Raw genomic sequence first — 23,336 nt, forward strand, 5'->3', positions numbered from 1 at the left:
CATAGACAATAACATTGTGATTATGCATAAATATACATTCATATATACACAGGGTAATATTCAAGTGAATAAAACCAAATGCATCACACCCAAAATAACACTGGTAATTAAGCAGGAAAGGGCAATGTGAAGTAAATTTTCCAAATCATTTGATTGGGCTCCCATAGCTTATATGAATATCACTGATGGGCATAGCACTGCTCTGTACGCTGTTAACACCTTTGGACCTAATCTGCATTAGAATAATTGATTCTGACTGTGGTGTATTGACATTGTGATATAATTAGCGTAGTTTATAGAAATACTCAGACATTATAGCAATTATTTTCATTATTTCAGCCCACATACTATATCTAATGCCACTGTTTCCAGAATAGTTGCATAAATATGTGCAGGTAATCAATGAAGTGGGTTGATAATTTGATATAAATGCTCATGTAATTCCCTCTAGGGGTCTTAGACTGTCTTGTGCCATATATACTGCATAGTAACATCTTTGCATTTTCATTGCTATTGTAGGTCCAGGAGGGGATGAATCTTTTAATCACTGGACCCAATGGCTGTGGAAAGAGTTCGCTTTTCAGAATTTTAAGTGGTCTGTGGCCTGTGTATGAAGGAGTTCTCTACAAACCCCCTCCGCAGCACATGTTTTATATACCACAAAGGTATGTGTTTTGCTCAAGGTCATACCTTTTTTCTGGTTACATTAATTTTGACCCTGCTTCTTTCATTTTCAATCTCTGATATGTACAGCCAAGTTAAAAGGTGATAAGCACAATCTCAGCTGTGTGGAGAGTGCTAAAAAAAAGATCCCTTCTTGTTCGTGATGCAAATCTTCAGTCATTGGAAAGGGCTCCATACCCTTGTGATGGAGCCTGTGCTCCCCTGATGGCTAAAGTCCCAAATGATTTGGATCATGGGAACAGACCAGAATCTGAAAGAAATTTGAAATAGACCTAATAGATCTTAATTCTGATTTCACTTTAAAACCAAACATCAGAACAAGTGAGACTGTAAATGTTGAATCTTTCAATATAATTTTCAAAACTTCAACTTTTACACTAGAAAACCAGGATCCTATCCAATATTAACTGCAAATTGCCTTTTTTATAATATGTGCTCATTTCACTAAAGGAAACATGTCTCTCTTGTGCTTCATTTGTATTCTGACTTGCTGTTGGACTCTAAGAACATAATTTAATGCAATTGATTCTAGAATATCTCCTTAGAGACTTCTAACTAGGTTGTTTTGCAAAAGCAAAATCAAACACTGAGAATCTTTGATTGCTTTCTGTAGTTCATTTCTTCCCATGGGCAAAAGAAGTATTCATGGTACAGTTTGTAGTCTTGCTTAAAATGTACAAGCTGAATGGAAAATATTAACTGATGAGTAGATTTTCCTTGCTGCAGGTGAAAGTAACAAAGAACATTTATCTATATATTTTTCAAATATATGTATAATTTATTGCTGGCCATTGTCATTTTTCTGAGCCACTCGAGGGTTTCATTCAGGAATTTGGAGCAAAATGCTTTATTAAATGTTTTTCAAAACAATATTTCAGAATTCCCATTGTGAGAGATATTCTTAAAATCAGTTTTATTCTTAGGCAGAACAAAAGGTATTCTGAATGTTTTTTCATGCAGAAAATCTTGAGTTTCAGCCACTTGTATCCTCTGTGTGATCCCAGCCCCTTCTCAGATCAACATCTAAGGCTAGCTTGCCTACAGCCCTTCCCCTTTACTTATGTCCCCTTTATTCTGTGAAAGCAAACAGACTCACATGGCATTCAGGCAGATTTGCCGAGGTGCTGGTTGAGGGGATTGAATCACATCTGCTGGGGTTTTGTTTCCATAAACATGGTCCTTTGTTCGCTGTTTCCCCTAACTTTGCAGTGCTGGGCGAGTTTGTCCAGCAGACCTCTTCGGAATATTTCAAAACTTTTGGTCAGAAACAGAGATTCAACCAGCGTCTTTGCAGCCCTCTGTGACCAAAGCCGTGTAGGGATTGGCATATCATCTTTGCTGTGTACCCTGAAGGTATCACTCATATGCAGTCCATCCTAATAGCATCCACCAGGAGAAAGGGTGCTGCTGTGATGCCTTTGGGACATCTAAGTGATGTTGCCATGGCTCGGGTCTGTGGCTCTGTGTGAGCTCTGCACTCCTGGAGGTTTTTTTAGGCAGTACAGAGGTATTCCCTTCCCAAGGGACAGAGCAGTGTCTGGGTAAATGGAGCAACAGTGAGTGACAGAGAGGGCTCTTCTGCAAAAGTGCTACACCTTGACTGTGGCTGAAGATTTCGAAGTCTACTTTGGGGGACAGTTCAGCTGTGTCAGTATGGGTTCTGTAGGCTCAGAAGTGTGGCCTGTCATTCGTAAGTGTCTTGTATTCGGAAAGGGACTGTGAGACTGAGTCTTGTAGGGATTTGTGGGTGAATGTGGCTGAAGGGGTTGATATAGGACAGAAATCAGTCAGATTTGTTTGTTAGGATGTCCTTGAGGATCCCAAGTTGCTTTTTTGTCCAATGTATTTGTTCTCTGTGCTTACAGAATCTTAGATGAATATCTGAGACACTAAGAATGACTTGAAGGAGATTCAGTTTTAAGTTGAAGTTTATAAATTTCTGGACCAGATTTGCAACAGATCTGCTGGATTTTTAGGGCTTTTGTGTGGATTGCCTTATGTGGTCCAGGCATTTTTTTTCTGCCTGTATTCCACTTCTGAGTGTTTTATGACCTAAATAAATTACACATTCAGTTGGGTTTTTTGTCTGTCCCTGGCTCTAGAATACATTTAGAATTTCTGTAGTGGTTTGTAAATTGTTCTGAAGTCCCAAAATTAAAGCAGCTTGTTTTGGAAGGTCCTGCTGGTGCAACCATTTTGCTTATTAACCCTGTGCAAATTGCTGCTTGGTCAGGATTACCTTCTGTTTGTTTATTTTTTTAGATGTAATTCTAAAACCTCAGGCTGGAAAAGATAGTGCCCTGCCTACATTTCATCATGTATGTATTTCAGCATAACTTTAGGGAAAATATATGTTTTGGACTGAGAGGATCTGGGAGGTGGTAGGACGGTATCGCTGTGTTCAACCTACCTCACTCTTTCATTGGGTGTGTAGGTGAAAACTGGTATAGCAGAAGGCTCTTGAATTGGTGGATGTCTGTCAGAGCAGTGAAGTAGAATGACATCATTGTGTTTAAGTGTATACATTATGTCTCTGGTCTAAGAACATGGGAGATGGCTCTCCATGAGTGGACAGGACAGTTACCATTGAGTCTGGTAAGAGCTTACTCCTGCGTGCCTGTGGTTTAATTTAATTCTGCATCAGCCCTCTTTGCATCTTTGAGTCAAATGTAGGAACCTCGTCTGCACGTGGTGAATGGTGGAGAATACAGTGATTACTAAGTAACAAAATACTCCACAGTAAATAGAAGCTCACTGAAAAGATTTTTTTTTTTTTCATCTCTGTAATGTTCCAGCATAGTATTCCAGAAATGCGTGGGAAATCATGTGTCTTTGCCGAGTTCAAAAGCCACACACAAAAGTATGATTTATTTAAAAGTGAATTATCTCATTGTATACTCCAGATTTCATCAGCACTGCAAACACTTTGTAGTTAGCTCTACTTAGCAGTATGTAGGCTTTAAAACAGAGCCTTAGGAGTCCCTATGTTTTTATCTTTTTAGATTGCTTAGCATCATTATACTGCTTTTTTTCGATTTTACCTCTGTGAATCATTGTGAGATTTTCTTTCCTCCCCTTATATAGGGCCAGGCCATGCAGAATTTGTCCTTAATCAGTCACAGTTCTGGTGGATGCTGATGGGACAAACTGCCCTTTTTGGGGGCAGGGAGAGAGAAGCCAGGGATTTCTGTGAGCGTGGCTCTGCCGCTGTCCGTGACAGGCCTGTGAAAGAGGAGAGTGGGCAGAAGAGAGGGAGGCTTTAAGAGGCTTTAAGCAGTCCAGCATCATATCGGTGCCAAAAGAGCTTGTTTTCAAGGATGGATCAGTGCTAGGAACTGGTCACAGCTCAACAAATTGTCACATCTCATTGGAGCCTCAGTAGCTGGCAGAGTGTGTGCTCTTACCCCTTCTGCTTCTCTGCCCCTCTTTTGCAAAGTAAAATTCATTTGTGTTAACCACCTCTTTGCATTCCTCTTGTAGTTAAGTGGTCAAGAAGGTAGCATGAATGAAAAAATAAATGCTTGTGGGTGCTCTAGTTGGTAAGGAATCATGATTCAAATCCGAATTCAGAAACATCATTTTAAGTAATAAATAATTCACAAAAGTATGTAGTGGGTAGCATGAGTACCGACGCTAAAGATATGACCACAAGATGTATATGTAGCACTTAGGGAATTAAAGAAGCAGTCAATCCTTTCATTGTATATCAGCAGTGTACCTGAAGGTAGCCTGATTTCTCCAGACTGTGCCCTGTTTCTACTCCGTTGGTCTTAAACATGGGAGGAGACTCCACCTCTGTGGAATTAGTGAGCTCTAGCATAGAATTCCTCCTAACATTTACTCGAGCTCTTCTTGCTCTCCAACTAGAAGTCTCAGGTTTTTCAGTTGTAAGGAAACAGAGATTCTGCATATTGGCTCTCATTTCCTTAGTTCTCCCTCATTTGATATAAACGCCAGCAGAATTGCATACCTACGTACTTGCACGTTACCTTGACAACACCACAGGAATATTCCTCAATGTCTCTGCACTGTAAAGCTTCAGTAAAGCTGTAATCACCACTGGGTTATTGATATAAATTATTAATCATTTTCTGACAGCTGTGTCTTATTGTCTTATTTGCATGGAGGAATGTCTCCTGCAGTCTCTGTTGGTTCCATAACCTTCTATCATGACTCTCGAGTCTTCCCAGCACAGCACATATCTAAAATGCCCATCAGCATTTTCTCTGTCTTTCTTGAGGATTGATTCACTGACTCACAGCCGTAGAGCTTGGAGTAATTTTTAATCCACTGTACTTCTTTCACCTGGTCCATTGTTACTGTTTTTTCTCTCCAGCTTGCTTCTACTGTAATTTGGGTATTTTTGTGAGAGGGGTGTGTTTCTCCAGTAGTATGCATAGTTTCTCTGTAATTCTGTGTGCCATTCTAGTAGACGACCAACCCTGACCACTTTCTCAGCGGTCACAGTGACGGTCCAATTCTGTATTCCCTCTCTCTTTCTATTGCTTATTCAAGTACATCTCTAATATTTCTTTCCTTCAACACCAGGCTTGTCAGATGCTAAAACGGAGGCAACCAAAGATGCACAAAGTATCAAATGTTGTTCGTTCTTCATCATTTAAGATGTATATATCTATATCTTGTTGTCGTCTTATTAATGCTAGGACAGTATGGAACATAACAGTTTAAAGGTTTATCTGGCCCTCCTAAGCTGTTTGTTTATGCATATGTCTGCTCTATTTCTGGTATTTTATCTGGGGTTCCTTTACAAGTCTTTTCCTGTCTGGTGTTTTTCCTTCTGTATTCTAAAAATATCCTTGGCTACTAAACAAAATAGCAGCAGCTATGAAGATACATTTCCTCTTCTTAGCTCTATTGAGTAAGCCAAACGTCTGATGTGATTTGCCTCAAGTAGTCCAAGGATATTCATCATGTGGATGAAACCAAGCAGGAATATTTCAGTTCTAAGTGATATAAATAATAAAGTGATGAAATAAGTAATTTTTACATTATAAGCACATGAAACTTTGAAGATTACCGTGTGATTCAAATGTTATCTTAAGCATGGAGGTAGTAGTGGCTGCTGCCATTAAAGTGTGGTTGTTTCCTAAGAAAATTCTTGATTACCTAAACAATTTAATCTTGCAAAATTGTTGTGTTCACTTTCAGATACCCTATATTGCATATGAAAGTATGTGCATATGTAGTATGTATATATATATGGTTCTTCTGTATTAGAGTACTTTCTTGTTAGCGTGTGGTCTGTTAGAGAAGTAGCCCAAATGAAGTGCTGTGCAAATACACCTATGCAAGTTCTGTTGCCTCATCTCATTTAGACTGGCTCAGATGTCTCTATGCTATGTTGTGTTTTGCACATCCTAATTTCTTGTTAGCTCATACTGCTCTTTCTTTAACTATGATCCCTTTAGTTGGGTCAGCAGGAGTTAAACTGTACTCTGACTGCACATGCCAAGACCGCATTAGCAACTGTCATTGCCCTTTAGCATTCTGATGATAGTACACCACCGCATTGACTTGTTCCTTCAGTACTTTGCCATCAGTTCATGTCATGCTATGTAGATATCTACTCCCTTGCACATTGCGTCTATCTGTCATACTTACTGTTATCAAGTTCATGGTCCTCCTTTTAAATACATTTATTTCCAAAGTTCACCACTTATCTGACAGATGAGAAAAAGATCTGTGGTAGATAGCGTTAACACGAAGCATAACGTAACATACTTCAGTTATTCATATTATTTTGATATAGGTTTCCTTTAACAAATTGGCTGCTACTTTGTATCTTCTTTTTTGAAATGAATCAATTCAATACAGGTTAACTCAGTATTCTGCTGTTCATTAAAAAGTGTGACCTTGGATCTGAGAGGGCTGTTAGGCTATCCCCTCAGCCAGAGCACAGCTTTTTCCATTTCATCTTACTGGGACTCCTGTAGAAATACTTGCATTTCTCCTTACTGATTGAAGGAAGTCCTGTCTTATCTCACCTAGAACAGAAAAGTTCTTGTCTTGCTGCCCTGTAGGTTAGCTGAAGCTTTGCCTGCCAGGACCACCGGGAGACCTCTCCGTTTCCACTGAAGGCTTGCTCACAGTTGTAAAGTTTGAAGGTTTTTAATTAGGTCTATGCGCTGACTGATCACAAGTAATGACAGTACCTCTTGGTGGCACATTGTGAACAAGATTCACCTATGCTAATAGTCAGAGGTGGAAAATGGCTTTATGGATTAGCTGCTACTCCCTCTCAAGCCATGCAAGGTGCCTTCCTTACTGGCCAGACACAAGAGTCAGCTAATTAAAGCACAGCTTACAAGTCTTTTCTGTTATTAGGCAAAGAGTTGCAGAAGTCCCAGACTGAAGGCTTTAGTCAGCTTGCTGCATTGGGGTTTAGCTTAGATTTAAATGTATTTACATAAATCCAGCACTGGTCTTAGAGGCTGCAGCTGAACTGATGTTTGTGAAGGACTTCAGCACACTCTAGGGTTTTGGTCCCTCAATCCTTTCAGATGGAGGGCCTGTCTGGAGCAAGCTGTGCTATAGGAGACACCAAGAAGACTAAACGTGGGTGAGGAATTGGGTTGTGCTGATACATACTCAACTTTTACTCCACATGGAGACTAGTGCATTTCCTACTGGGCAGTTCTCTGAAGCACAGAAGCCAGTACCACACTTGATACAAATGAAAACCCTTGTTGACAACTTTGAATCTCCAGGGAAGTCCAGGCTTGGTTTGATACAGAGATTTCAGTATTGTCTCTTATCTACTGGTGGTCTTTTCAGTTGAAGCAGGTTCTATTATTATTGCCTTCTGTATAGATGGATGGAGAGACTTCATTCTCCAGACTCGTGGAGATGGCTCACTTAAAGCACAATGTGGTCACTTAACTTGGTGCAAGCCAAGTCCCTTTTATTTGTGATCCATAAAAGAACTTAAACATTCAGAGGATTAAGATCCATTCAGTAACTCATTGCATTCCTACCAAGTCACAGATACACGGAGGAATAATGTTAAAGTGCTGTCAGCTGCATGGCTGATTAAATACCATGATACCTATGCAACTAAAAGGTGAAATCCATTCTTGTAGTCAAAGCAGCATCCCTCCTATTTTGAATATTGCTTCTGTACTAAGCACATAAATCTTGTTTTGACTCCTGCACAAAAATGGGTGTCACTAATATGCATTCCGTTTACATTCTCCTCCATTTACATTCTTTTGATATGTTTTCATCAATGTTACAGGAGAGCCAAGTTTTTGTGTGCGAGGACGCCCAGTTGCAGGAATATTTCTACTAGGATCTCTGGCGATCAGCTGCTCTGTGTTTCATAATGTATTTTGGATACCATCTTCTTGCCAGCATGAGCTTGCAATGCTTCCACCCTCCACTTGCTTCTTTTGATGGGATTTTAGATATCAAAAGTCCTCATTCAGCACTGACAATAACATGTTGCCTGTACCACCTTTCCAGGCATCTATGTATGTGCCAGACTGTTTATGGAACTTCATTTAAAAGGTGGGAAAACTAGGCTTTGAAATTTTTTTTAAGTACATTGTCAGGTTAAACTTGACAAACATTGTATAAATATGAAGTCACTAAAGAGTTTATAAGAACTGAGTACGTGGCTGGTATTTATAGGATCTATCCAGCAAAGCAACTGACAATCTATTTAATCTGTGCTAGGTTCATTTTGCTCAGACAAACAGCTCACTTGCCTTTTAAAATTTAGTTTTGATAGCAGTGCCAGGGGAACAAATTCACTTACAGGTTAACTGAGATCGCTGTGTAACTTAGAAGTGGTATGGACAAACTTGAATGTTAGGGAATAATCTGGTGGTTGCACTTCCATGACCTAGTTTCTGCAGAGAAGTGCCATTACTGTGTCCAGCTTGAGCAGTTACCTCCAGCTTAGTGCCCTACATTGCAACTGTGCAATAAAGGATCTTTGACAGATGAACAGAATGGCAAATGTTTAATTTTTCAATAATATTTTACCTAGGAATGTCAAAAAGCATGCTTCAAATGCCTTATGCGTATCAAATTATGAGAAGCAACTTGGCTACATAACACTGGGAAGCACTGGGAAAAGTAAACTACAAAACCTGCCTGACATAAAAAGCTTGACATGAAAAGACTGAAAGGGTGCTGGCTTTTGTGAGGGGAGGACAACTGAAAGCTCTAATAACAAGCTCTGTATCATCTTCCCTGGGAAGAAGTCCTTTCTCCTCCCTCTTCCTACAGTTTTCAATCAGAAACTCTCACACTATAGGCTCTGCCTTTTGCCTGCCCCTGTGTCCTGGGCTCCAGAACTGTGTCCCAGCTCCAAGGTGAACTGAATCTTCAACCCTCCCAGCCTCTCCGTGGTCTGCTCACTCAGATGCATTTCTTAGGGTCTAATCCTGTGTTTGCCTGCCTGCAGGCTGAGGATCTCGCCTTCTGTCCCTCCTCCAGCTCACTGTGGTTTCCAAGGTAAATGTAAGTTTTATTCAGCACTGTGATTCTGTTCTGCATTTCTTGGAGACAATGCAGTATTCACTAGTAACTACCCACTTTCCAGAGAGAAGACTATTAGCTATTTTTGTATACAAGTGTTCAGCCCCCACCCTCAACAAGTTAAAACAATAAACTGTCAACTCATGCACCAAAGGTAGAATTTGTCTATGTTCATTTAGGCAGCTAAAAGTTAGACAACCTTGTGTGAGCTTTACGAGTGAACTGTCTGCCTCCGGAGGGTGATTCACTGTTGCAGTGCACCAATGAAAGTGGTCATTGTCAATCCCAATAAGAAAGGTATTTGAACTCTGTAATGCATGAATTAAAATTCCTTTTATTAGAGCTAAGGAATAAGTTGATAGCATAGATAATCACAAAATCACAGAATGGTTGAGGTTGGAAGGGACCTCTGGAGGCCGTCTGGTCTAACCCCTGTGTTCAAGCAGGGCCTAGAGCTGTTTGCCCAGGACCACGTCCAGATGGCTTTTGAATATCTCCAAGGACTGAGACTTCACAACCTCTCTGGGCAACTTGTTCCAGTGCTTGATCACCCTCACAGTGAAAAATTGTTTCCTGATGCTCAGATGGCATCTCCTATGTTTCAGTTTGTGCCCATTGGCTCTGGTCCTGTCCCAGGGCACCACTGAGAAGAGCCTGGCTTCACCTTCTTTGCACCCTCCCTTCAGGTATTTACGTACATTGATGACATCCCCCTGAGCTTTCTCTTCTCCAGGCTGAACAGTCCCAGCTCTCTCAGCCTTTCATCACAGGAGAGATGCTCCAGTCCCTTCACCATCTTTGTGGTGCATCCCATCAGATGCTAGGAACCCAGCGCTGCGCAGCATCAGATGGACCCCTAGTCACATGGCATGACGTGGCATGACATGGCATGGCATGCTGCACTTGATCCCATCCGTGCTAAGGTTCATTGGCATTATGGTCTTTAGCGCTCTGATAGGATTTTCTTAGAAGTAAACAATTCTATTTATCATTTCTACTGTCAAGCAAAAGGATGTTAGCACGAGAACATGCTGCTTCACTTCAAGATAAAGACAAGGACACACAGGTGGTGTAATTGCTGATGCCAAGTGGGAGCTGCCTGCAGGCTCCTCCGTTATGATTAGCCGGCAAAGTTTATCCTGCAGCCAAGTGATAAGTGCAGCACAGCACAGGCCTGAAGGCCAGTTTATATGGGCAGTACAGCCCAACATGGTGCAGCAAAGTATAGCACAGGCCTGTACACACTCAGGTCAACTGGATCGCTGGCTCCTCAATGCACAATGGTCTTCCAGTTCAGACCACTGCAGCTATTCATCCTGCATCCTAGGACAAACATCTAAGACACATGAGACCTACTGCAGGTACCAGTTCACTAGAGGACTCCACTGACTACAAAGAGAGCCTGGGGTGACTAACTCAGACTTGGATGAGTAACTTTTAGGTGAGATGAGTCTCTTCTGCAAATAATGCTGATCAGTCCCCAGAACACTGGATTTTCAGTTCTTTGTTTTTGAGTCATTAATTATGTCATGGTCTCATGGGACCATGTAGCAGGTGGGTTTCTTTCTGCAGTTCAGCAGGTGTGCGCTAGCCTAGCTTAGGCAGGAGCATGTCTTTCCCAAGAGGAAGGGCTTTTCCAGACTTGTTTATCTGCCTAGCATTTTGCATTAATTATACCCTATCAATTTTAGTTTCTGCTAGAGATTACTACAGCTCCCTTGTGGCCAATTCAGGTACCTATAACGCTTATAAAATGGCTATAATAATGTTCCATGTATCCATATACATGGTGTATCTCTGTATTCTGCGCTGTCGTGTTCTGTCCTGGGTAACACAAAGTTGCACAGAGGATTAGAGAGAGAAGTCAGTGCAGAGTGTGACTTCCCACTTGTTGGCAGGGTGTCTCACTGGCGACACACTACTGCTCTAGTATTACCTGACTATTCATATTCCAGGGCATGCAAAAAATGTTGCTGTGGACAACTAAGCATTGTAGAAATCCAGAGCAAAAGCAGCCTCTTCTCTAGAGGTTTCACTGTCTACACTTCCTCTTCTCTGTGCAGTAAGGTGTCACTTCTCATTTGCAAAACCATGAATAATTTGGGATCTTTCTAAAAGAGGGAAACTGCCTTGCTCATTGTGTTACATTGCTGTGATAAAAATCAGAAACACCAGGCTGGGGTATGCCTGTTGGGACTGGCAGGCTAGACTCTTGTCCAGAACAGCTCATTGTTCTTTCTTCAATTCATTGATCTTCATGATCATCCATCCAAATAATCCTTTTATCATCAGGACTGCCAGAGGTATGAAAAGACTGGATCTGCAAAAAATTGGATGTTTAAGAAAAGGAGAGTATTTTTCCTTAATTTGTATGGCTGGTTGATTTGATTCATTGCAGGAGGTATAATTATTTCGGATTGCATTAGCTGCTTATATTTTGTAGAAATTGTCTAGGGTTTGTTTTTAATTATACATGTGTTCTTCTGTTCTTTCTGTTGTCTGTGCCTATCACAAGGTACAAATAGACTGAACTGGATAATTTTGTGAATTGTTCACCTTAAACTTCCATGCCATCTTACCAGTTCTAGTTTTATTGTAAGTGACCTTGGTAATGGTGAATAAGTAAATCATGAGATGAGATGATACCTGAGCATGAATAGTGCTTTAAATTAAAGGCTTCTTGTACCTTTCTGGTTATAATTTCCTCCCAGATTATCTTCTGGCAGAGATGTGCATAGCTTTTTTGCAAAGAAAGCCACAGAGTGATTAGTGTGATTTTTTTTTTTTTTTCAGCCTTTGATACATATTCTAATTATATGCATTGAGAATTCAGTCTTTCATACTGCGCATTTTATTTCCTGTTAAGCATATTAATGGCTATAAGCTGATTACATTCCATTCTGGTAACTGATCTATCTGAAATATTTAGAGGATGTTCATGGCTAGTCCTGTGTGAGTGGAGAGGAGAGTTCAGTGTAGGGTATTTTAAAGAGAGATCAATTATTTATATCTGTAGAAGGGTTGCTGAAACTTTAGCTGGCCCTAAAATCCCTTGAACTAGATACAATGCAATAAACTGAGGCTGTTGCTTTTTTAACATTTTGCTAAATATTATATTATTTATTAATTTTTAACTCTTTGGTGATATCATCTTCTCTGTAAGAGTAGTTGATACCACACTACTTAAAAAGAACTTAATTCACATTCATTCAAGACATTTTATTTTCTCAAAGTTGTAGTGGTGGTGCCACCATTAGTTTTTTGCTGTTTATTAATGTCATCAAAGAACTGTTAGGAATCCAGATCACTTTACCTAGGGGAGGTTGGCATTTCTTGAGCATCACTGTTGATCAAGCTTTGCTGCTGTTGAAAACTGTAGATTTTTTACTATTGACCTAAATCAGGAGCATGGCAAGAGCCAGAGTTCTGCTGAGGTGATTCCAGCCAAGGTATTACAGCACCTAAAAATTAGGATCTTGGCACCAGCAAGGTGATGGAAAGTTCTAAATACAGATAGATTCCCTAGATAGACAGGCAGAGATTTAGGGCCTTTGGAAAATTATCCAAAACACTTGTGTGATAGGTAAAGGGAGCCACCTAGAGTTAATCCATAGGAATCTCTACATATAAATGTATATCTGAACTCCTGCCCCTTACTGAAGTTTAGGTGCCAAACTGAGAACTAAACATTAAACCCCTTTATCTAGAACAAGCCCTCTCCTGAGAGAAGGCACCTAAATATGATTAGAACCCCCTTTAATATGTTTTTACAATGCTACTGAAGGATTAGGATAGTTACTTCATTTTATATTAAAGAACATTGGGAAAAAAAGGAATAACATAAATAGCATAGGGCACAAGGATTGGTACTAAAGCCTCCCTCCTTCCAATTGAGGACCCTGACTGGTATAGTATATAATTAGGCTCTTTCCAATAACTCTCTCTTCAGACCCATGATTCCTGCCTCTTAGCAGCAGTTTCCTTGCTTCACGGGAAGATTAGAAGGTGCCCTCCCTTTGACTCCTCTTTATCCTGGACACTGGCCTAGAAAAATGGGAATCTGATGCCCTGCAAGCTGAGAAGAACTTAGCCTGAACCCAGTTCTTGGAAGAGATTTGCTGTTAGCTTGTCATACAGCCCCTCATCTTGCTTCTCTACTAGCTGCAGTCTTTTGTGCTGGACTTAAAACTGTTGCTTTCATATTCCATGCTGTACTGGACCTTCTGGGGAATTAGATAGCATTTGGGCATAGCTGTAGGTGTGAGCTGTCCCCTTGGCTTTCTGGACTGGAGATTCTTCAGTGCAAGCACTGACTCCTTAAGATCTTCCAAGTTTCCTAGGAAGATACCTCCATGGCTGGAGCTTGGGCTCCAGTATCATCTTCTTGAAGAGAGGTGCCTAAATTTGGAATACTTTTTATTTTAGATGTCAAAGTGAGCACTCTGAATTGCACTCTGAAGCCATCCCAATCTCCTTTGAAAATGCAAGCTGCAATTTATCTGGAAAGGAGAATCCCAGGTGTAGTGTTCCCCTTTCTCTCTCCTACTTGGGTATATTAGAGAGGCATCTTGTCAGCCAGAGACAGAAACTTAAAAGATGGCTCAGTCAAGAGTTTATAGTTGCATTACACATAATTTTCCCACATAACTTTGCGTATCTGTGAGAATAATAGTGCCATTGTAACTGCAGACACACTTGGACAGCAAATGGCAAGTCAGATCCTGATTGCTCAGTCGGGGGCATGCAGATGGTTTCTAGAATCACAAGCCACATGTTTTTAGACTTTACCTTCCACAGAGGAAGTGTTAATCATAGCCTGTGCCAAGGAAGGTGAGGTGAGCTTCAAACTGTACCTGGAAGCAGTTCCTTGGGCACTTACATTGGACTAATATCCCTTAACTTCTGATGCCAGCCACTTAATTAAGATGTATTTTTGGTCCCTTTCTTATTCCAGGGTGCTTATAATTAAGACTGACCATTCAGATTGCTTTATAGACTCTCAAAGTGCATATTGATTAGTTGCTATAATTCTTTAAAGTAATATTATGGATGTCAGAACAGGTTATCAGTTCTGTCATCACAGTTTATTTTGCATGGAAGATGAAAACACCTTTGAATACATTCAGGAAGTATTTGTAAACATTTCAAGTGGATATGGCTTGTTCTGATTTTGGAACAGAAATTTCTTGACATCTAAGCGAGACGTATTCCTTAACTTGCTACCCAAAAGAGTGAAGCCCTTTGCTCTTCAAGACATCGGAGAATTACTAGATGTTAGTACTGCCTGGTTACAGTGTGCAGTGTTAATCTACAATCCCTTGGAATTGGCATTATACCTTTCTTTATGGCTAACAGCTCCAGCGTGTAAGTCCTCTGTTTGGAAAGACAAGTGACTGGTATGTACTCCAGCATATTTTGTAGCACCTGCACCCTTCTCCCGCCCCAAAGCTAACCGCAATAAAGAGACCATATCATCAGCAACACTTGCCCTTCCTCCCCATATGATTTCTCTAATATTTTGCCAACATTGTACACAATGTCCTGTGTCAATAGGGCACTGAGGAATTGTCCATACCACAGGCTTCAGATTGCAGCACATCTTGGTATCATCTTTCTTTAAAGCCTGCACTGCAAGGGGGAAGCTGTAAGCCATAGGGATGATGGCTTGTTACTAGCAGAATGAAGTTACAACTCTGCAAAGTGAAGTGCTAAGTGCACCAAACAGAAATTGGTGATGCAATAAAACCATCAAACTGACTGAAAAAAGATCAGTTTATGAGAACTGAAAGCATCTCTTCCAATAAATGCCTTGAAATTCCAGAAAACCAGGCAAGTATCAATCAGTAAGTTTTCTTAGCTTTCTGGAGGTTTGATACCAAAGCTTTAAAAAAGGATTACTGATCTTAAATCCTGTCTCTCAAAAACAGTGTAGGAATCTTTTTTCAGAGAGCAGAGAAAGAAAGAAACAATTGCAGAGCTATTACCCTCAAAGACATGACCTCTGCATGGCAGAGGAGTTGCTTTCGGAGTCTCTAAGGGTGCTTTCTTTGAGACTGGAACCCAGACACTCTGGCTGAAAGGAGAAACTCCCATCAGAAATCAATTAGGTCCAGTTAAACTCAAGTATTACTTCAAGACAAAAAGACTGGTTTTGTTGTTTGAACTGCTAAAAATTTAATGAAAACAGTATTTTAACAAGGAGCTTACTGGCAAAGCCAAAATTTTACTGTTGCTGTATCCAGTTACCCGTACTTCTTACTACTTAATGTCTAGCTATCACACATATGTAACCTCAATTACAATGAGATCTGATGTTTAACAGGTTTTAGTGTGTTTGATTTTGTGGCACCCATGGTAGGTAAGGAGGTTATTGTCTTCAAGTTATGGATAGAGAAATCTGGTTTAGTATGAGATTGTGGGAGTATGAGTTAGATGAGATCTCATCTAACTTCAGCACTTTAGAAGTTAGTTATCTAAGTTAGTTGTCTGGGCTCTGTCCCCCATTGAGGGAGAAGACATGCCCAGGAGGCAATCCATCCCGACCCTAAAATAAATGGGATAAACCAGCCACAGAGGTATGTCTCTTTGTTGTCAAGAGTTGGAGGCCCAAACGAGACATCTCATGCCAAGCAAGATGAAGTGTCCCCTCAGGGACATGAGTGGCTCCCTATAGGATGGGGGAAGCAGAATGTGCTCTCCCACCTCCCGGGACAGACCCGTAACCATAAGCCATTCTTCCTCTCTGCTAGTTAGTCAGTAATTGGCGGGGTTCGCTATTCCACTGCAGGCTGGGTTTTTCTTTAATTTTTACAAATTAGGTGGGGAGAGGTGTGCTTGGTAGTACTGGTGTTTTTAGATGGGAGGCCACAAGGAAAATCCAGTTGTACCAGGAAGCAGTGCTGGTGACTCAATGAACAGCATGGCAGCAAGTGTCCTGGCGTGGTGCTTTTGAGCATTGGCTTCCTGGTTGTGCTGTAAGTTAAATCGCAGAGTTGCTAGTCATTGCAGGATCATACTTCACAAGAGTAAGGTATTAAACCCCATCCAAATTATATGATGGGTAACGCTGTCTTCCTTGCCCTTACCTGCAGCTTCACCTAAATTACACAGTCTTATGCACAACCTGATCTCAACTTTTCCGAGCCTAGGTGGAGTTGCTATCTTCTGTCCCAGAGATGGCAGCAGTCTGGAGCAAGTGAACTGATTTCTACATATGCGAGAAGTAAAGCCCTTTGGGATTTTAGACGGAGAGCACTACGGAAATGTAATACATAGTTAGTTCATGAAGTTACATAATTTTTAGAGTTGAGATTTTGCAATATCCCCATTAATGTAAATGGTTCACTGCAGTTGATGCTAGTGTTCATGCAGCAGCCCAGAGTTGGCAGTCTTCCCACAATAAGCACAAAGCAGAACAATAAGCAAAGAGGAGCAGCAATGCTTGTATTTGACTTGCGGTTCTGGTTTTGCTTCATCTGGGTGCCTGCCCACAGCAGGGAGATGACCAAATATTTGTGAGCAGTTCAGATCCCCTGCCCTTCCCACCCTCACCCAGCTGGTGGTGAAAGTAGTTTAGCTACGGGCAGGTACAGACAGTTCACCATGGATCTCTGCAGCACTAAAACCAATGCAGCTGATGCCAGCTTGAATGTGACTTTCAGTTCGTGTTGCAGCTTTAGTTCTGTGATTCTACATCTGTTGCATTATGAATTCCTTCAAATTGTGGTGTATTTTAGGGACTGTCATAATAACAACAGGTAGATCCACGCCTTCTGCAGAGACCCCTCCAAGGGAAGGGAAGAAATCTGCTAAGGTATTACACATCTCTGTCAGGGAAAGCCTCTGCATGGCTGAGACCTTCCCACCTTGCAGGTCCAGAGCTCTCCAGGGAAGAAAAATGACCCCTCGTCAACGCACTGTGAAGTTGTTGGAAGCAGTTCTCAGTGGCAAGAGCAAGCTGCCTGGAAGCCTCCTCGTTGCTGGTCTGATTTGAACTGCTCCTCTCTGTCATCATCCCCTGGCATCACAGCTTTAATAAGACTAGCATTGTTTTGGCAGATGAACCCAGAGGGAGTTAGTGTAACTCTTGGCACAGAAAGCAGGACAGAGTCTGGAGCCTGACTGTCCTTCGGCTCTGGCCTTCCCTTCCAAACTCAAAACGTCACAGATCATTCCCGGGGTGTTTCCAGCTTCCAAGAGCTATCAGCATTGTCTGTGGGACAGGATGGATATTTGTCCTTCGCAAGAAATCCTTAGAACAAGAGCAGCAAAAGAGATGGTCAAATAGATGTGTCTTAGATTGCCTTTGCTATCCTAGCCTGAATGGCCTGGTATCTTTGAGAGAGCTGTAAAACTGTTCCTTGAGCTGACTTTGTTTAGAAACTAGGAGGATTTTTGGGGCCTGGGCTGTTCTAGAGGCTGGGCACAGCTCATGACATTGTAGAGACTGTCCATAGGCATTCCAGGGACATGGCCGTGATTGAGGATTCTGGCTCCAAAGTGGAGACAGGTTGTTTTAGTAAGACAGATGGTATTACCTGGTCTGGGAACATGGTGATTCAGAAGCTGCCTCACATACAGCTCAGCCTTGTGTTTGGCAAAGGGAGGCTGATGCTGGGAAGTTTAAGCTGATTAACTTCTCTAATGTATGCCTTTTTGCAATTCAGAAGTGTTACACTGGCTTCTAGAGCCAGCTAAGTTACGCCCGGACCCAATTCTGCAGTCCAGAATAGCAGCGTGCAAAGGAGGCTTTCAGTGCCCTCCTGCCTGACTTGGGTGTCTCCTGCTGCACCATGGAAGTCTTTTGCAGTTTGAGCTGCAACATTTTTGTTACAATTCGCTTTTAACATGTGAGTCTATAATTTGATTTCTAAATCTCTAAGTGTACCAAACCTTGAATACAGCATAGAGTTTCCCTGATTCCAAGTGAAAGCATTCAGAATGGGCTATGAAGTGGATGTTTATTCTGCCTGATCTGTCATTTTGTTTTCATGCTAATACTACCCCTGTTGCTACCCTGTAATCGGCTGTTATGGAAACAATACATTGTCCCTAGGGTAAGTTTAGAAAAACATTCACCCACAATGCACCCACAGATAAATCCAGTTTTATCCATGGTATTTAAAGCATTATACTCTGCTCATAGAGCATCAGCAAGATGTGCTCACTTGGAGCCAGCTCCAGATTACTGGTTTCTCTGTATTGTTTCTCAGGCCCTACATGTCCATTGGAACGCTACGTGATCAAGTCATCTATCCAGACTCAGTGGATGACATGCATGAGAAAGGCTACCAAGATCAAGATCTGGAGTGTATCCTGCATATGGTTCATCTGTACCACATAGTTCAAAGAGAAGGAGGTAAATTGTGTATTTTTGTAAAAAGCTTCACAAAATCCGTTCCTCACGTGTGTGTCTCAGTGTGACTGACCTTTACTTACCGAAATGGCAAAACTGGATCCAGACCTTTTGTGGTTTTGGGAGCTGCACAACCACATGGTCGTTGCTCCTGAAGAACTAAGTGCTCCTCTCCTCCCCGGTAAATCCATGCCCAAGCTGAACATGCTTGTTCTTTTGTAGTGTCTTTTCATGGTATTGTGAGATCACTGACCTTCCTTCATTTTCTTAGAAAATGTAACCTGTCTTAAAACCTTGTAATGTCACTGACTACATCAACTTGAAAGCATGTGAATGAAAAGAGTCAGGTCTGCTTTCACCTCCCTGGTTTGTGGGATCAGCAGGACTATGTGCCATGAGAAGGAGTGTCTGATACCACACCACCAGGGTGAACAAGTTAAAAATAACCAAATGAGACTGGCTGGCAGTAGAGTGTTGCCAAACTTGCTGTTTAAGTTGCCGTGTGTTCTCAGCGTTGTTTGTCCTAAGAGTAGGGGACAGTGTAAATACACTGGCACAGTAAATGTCAAGATGCTAAAGGCTTCGATTGTGTCTAAGGGACTTGAGCATTTCATGGCTTTTTTTCCCAAGCATAGCAATAATTTTCATCCTTTGTTCCCACCAGCCACTAATCTCTAGTTTGAACTTCCTCCACATCATTATGCTTTTAAAACAGACATAGGACAAAGTTGGTAACATTTAAAGAGAAGAAGGAGGATCTTCAAACCCCTCTAAGGAGCTGATGTTCGGAGTGCTGGATGTACCCTGCCTCTCTCTGCCAGCTGTCAGTGCTCCTTTTTGAGAGGGTACTTTGGGTGCATTGCCTTGTAATGTGTGTGCTTGGTGACTCTCAGGATCATTCTGACAATAGAGAGTAGTGCTTCAGCCATTGGGAATCCCAAGGCAACGTCTAAATTCCCATTCCTGGATGGCAGCCTGTTGCTGTGTTCAAAAGGCAGAAGGTGTATTTTATTTCTGAGGTATGCATGGACACTCATCTGGTGTCTTTTCTGCACATTTTAGAGTGGGGAATAGTAATCATTTACAGCAGCAATTGCATACCTACAGCTACTTCTCCACCTCACAATCCTGTTGATAGACTCTTATCTTTCCATGGGTTAATGCTTCTTTGTTAAGAATGTAATAATGACTGTTGGCCCTCAAGTTGCAATAGAAAATAAGAATCTGCCATCATTCTGATTCATATTATTATTTAGATCTGATACTACGACACAAGGATTGAAAAAGTGGGCAGAGCGCTAAACTCGGTGACTGGAATAATTGCAGAGAAGGCCTCTACTCCCTACACTGATATTATAACTATTCCTGTTGGTATTCCTGAGTCACTTACTTCACTAAGTGAAGTGCCCAGATTGCAGGAAAACAAGCAGATGTGTTGGAATGGGGAGCTGGAAAAGGAGGAGCAGTTAAATTGTCAGTGGCAAGAAGCCACTGTGGAGTGTGCATTCATAGCCTGCTGGTACTTGTAGATGTACTGAACAACACATGACCCTCAGTGGCCAAAACCACATCCCCAGCAGCCTCTGAGTGCACATCATTGTGGTTTATAACCCTGCAGCTGGAGCATGTAACTGATGATGGGGCAGTTACTGTCCTCCACATAAGAGATGCCGTTGGCTAGGGTCAGTGTTCAGCATTGCCAAACTGAAAACCCAGGTTTGGATTGGTCTCGCTCTACTTTCTGTGCCAAAGAAAGTATTTATTGCTGACCCCATTCTTGCTCTTCTGCCTGTCTGACTGCACATGCGAGACACACAGAGTCTAAAAAAAGTCTGGAGGACACTGTTAAAGTTCACTAGTGCTGTATTGAAACTTCACTTAGGATGAGGGCACACTGTGCAAAAGTCTGCACAAAGAAATGTTTAAAAAAAAGTGTCTTGGCTACTTTGCGATCTAAAATGACATAAATGGGCAAAGCCGGAAAACAGGGGGAGAGATTACCACATACCAGGAAGTTTTTAGGGCCATAATACACTTACTTGTTCCCTTTTCTTCTTGGGCATTTGCAGGAGACAAGTGCCAAGGTAGGAGCAGAGAGGAAATCCGTGACGCATGATTTGACACGTTACATGGATTTCATATGCTAACGTACTCTTTAGAGCTCCCCCAGTCTGGGACAAAGACTCATATTCTGGTTTTTTGAACCAGTAAGACAGAGACATACTTGTTGAAAGTGAACAATTGAAATTTTTGTTTCTACATAGCTGAATTATTTTTTTAATGCCAATTTTTGTTTTAGTCTTTTACTTACAATCAAATTTTTAAACTAAAATTATTTCTATTAAAAATGGAATTTTTTTCTTTGCAAAATAATGAAAAATCTCATCTAAAGCTTGTAGAAAAGGGATTTGCCCCAAACCATCTTTTTCCTTTTTGCAAACTGCTTTGATGGTTGACAAACACTGGCATTTTCCAGTAGAAAAAAGTTTTGCTGAAAAATTCCCAGCAAGTTTCTATTTATATTATATATACTTTTTGAAAATGTACTACATCTGAAAAAAAAATCAAACCATTTTTAGTTATTCACTTTCTTGTGGATATATGGGATATGTCCATGCTATTTTGAATCATTTCCATAAACTGTTCTAAGAATGGAGCTAACTATCTGTCAATCAATAAGTTATAGAAATCTACTATATTTCTCCAATACTTTTTTCTGTAGATCCTCTTCTCCTTCAGAGCCTTACCTCTGTCTCTTCCCCTTTCACCTATCCCCTGCAGTATTAAGCCTCTACCAGACATCAGGCTCCTTAGGGCATGACCCTGTTGTGCTTTAATTGACCACGAATGTCATACGTGTATAATATGATGCTTTGCAGTGTTGTGTTCTGCTCCCTGTGGGCAGTTGTGAAAAAGCCAGATGGAGCCAGAAGTGCGCAACTCTGACTCAATTTATTTGTCCTGGCGTGACTTTATTGTCTTTAGCCAAATTACTTCCACGCTGCATCAGTACAAGGGTCACCAGATTCCAAGTGTAAAGTAGCCAACAAGAGCCTGATGTTCTCGTTGGTGCCAATGGCAGAAATTCCTCTCATTTTCTGGCAATAAGGTTTGAGCGAGTTAGAAGTAAATATAATGGTTACAAGAGTAAGTAGCCCAGTTGGCGTTTAGGTTCTGTGTTACCCTCATGAAACTTTTTTCAGTTGGTAGCAAAAGAATACATCAGAACCACCAAACCCACCAAAAAACCAATCCCCCTCCCTACCACCACCATTCTGGATGTCCCTGAGCCCTAGAAGAACCCAGTGCAATTGCTGTTGCCCTTGCTGCTAGGGGCAGAATTTCCTTCCCACTGAGGCCCACACCGATGTTTTTCTCAGCTGCTGGGTATGAGAGGAATGCCATTTTGTTACTGACCTTTATATTATCAATAAGGTTCCCCCATCAACACCTGCAAAGTTGCTAGCTCTACCGGAACAATAATTGCATGCAAAATGAAGGTAGCAAAGAAGGTTGTATTCAGCACGGGTGGTGAAAAGGCAGGTCCAGAAATCGTGGGTAATAGCATGGAGATGTGCAGTAGACATACATAAAGTGGTTCCTTTTTGACCTGCTTTGAAAAAAAAAAAATCTGTGTATATTTAGCAAGTGTCAATCATGGTGCAGCCTGTCACATGAGAGGAGCCATGAGTACGTGTAGCAGCACGCTGAATGCATGACCGGGCCTGTCAGGTTGGGGCTGATGACATTACTGAACAAGTTCAACCTGTTTATGGTTTCTCAGCACCACAGATTATAACTGTTCCTCCTTATTTTGCACATTTGTCATATCTTTGGGTCTTGTCCAGGGAACCTTTGTGCTAGGCCACGTATAAACACACAGACAAGCACATTTCCTCTCTCTGAGATTTTTTCATCTGATCATTTTAGCCCTGGATTTGCTTTTGTTACTGGTACCAGCAGGACTCTGGAGTGCTCTGCTGGCTTTTCCAGTGGCTCTGAAATCCAGAGACACAAATCCCTGCAGTGTCATGCTGAGCTGGGGCTCACACAGTTGATGGTCTCTTTGTTCCTTCCTCAGCTAAGGATTGACCTTGCATATTCATCCCGCACAGCACCCAGGCTCTCTTCCATTTTGACAACTGCCTGGGGACATACGCTGTGCAAGAGGCCTCCATGTTCAAAAACTCACCAGGGGTGGACTCTCTGGCTGTAGTTTGCTGCAGTAGCCTTTCTTCTGTCATGAAGCTGTAACGCTCCAGTCCATGTCTGATGAGGTGCATTGGAATGTAGATCTGGAAAAGGAACTTTTAAGCGTATCTTTTTATGGCAGCTGAATGCTCTATCTTGCATTTAAGTACGGGGATTCACAAGGATGAAGGACACACACTGCTACAGACCCAGATGTAACCCTTTTCTTGTTGTCAAATTTAGCTTGCCTTTTCCTTCAGAAAATTGAGGTTAAAGGAATTATAAAAGCAGCCATGCAAGAAAATGAAATGCTGCTATCATGAGACTATCACTAGCTTCTGCTGACAGCTGTATGTATTTCTACAGCTGTTACTCTGCCCCGGCACATTACACGTGCTCTTTGTCTTACTGGTTGCAAAAGGCATTTCTGTAACATCCGGTGTTCATCACATCTGCATCATACCATGTGCAATCAAAGGCTATGTGTAACAAGAAGCTGGGCAAGGAATTTGGACTCTGAAAGCCAGGATTATGTTTGTACCTACTGAGAGATTTGTGCTGCTTTCATGGACAAGCCATTTCATTTCTTCATTTGTAAAGT

The 23,336-nt window shown here is 41.5% G+C and overlaps 1 protein-coding gene across 1 annotated transcript in view; it reads left to right on the forward strand.

Annotated features, from left to right (window-relative positions):
* Positions 1 to 23,336, forward strand: part of ABCD2 (ATP binding cassette subfamily D member 2) — a 48,504-nt gene that overhangs the window by 14,729 nt on the left and 10,439 nt on the right. The window contains exons 6-7 of the mRNA XM_075492061.1: positions 520 to 665; positions 18,402 to 18,547. Coding sequence (XP_075348176.1) covers positions 520 to 665; positions 18,402 to 18,547 — 292 coding nt within the window. The remainder of the gene's footprint in view (positions 1 to 519; positions 666 to 18,401; positions 18,548 to 23,336) is intronic.

The sequence above is a fragment of the Mycteria americana genome, chromosome 1, assembly GCF_035582795.1.
Source record: "Mycteria americana isolate JAX WOST 10 ecotype Jacksonville Zoo and Gardens chromosome 1, USCA_MyAme_1.0, whole genome shotgun sequence".
Lineage (NCBI taxonomy): Eukaryota > Metazoa > Chordata > Aves > Ciconiiformes > Ciconiidae > Mycteria > Mycteria americana.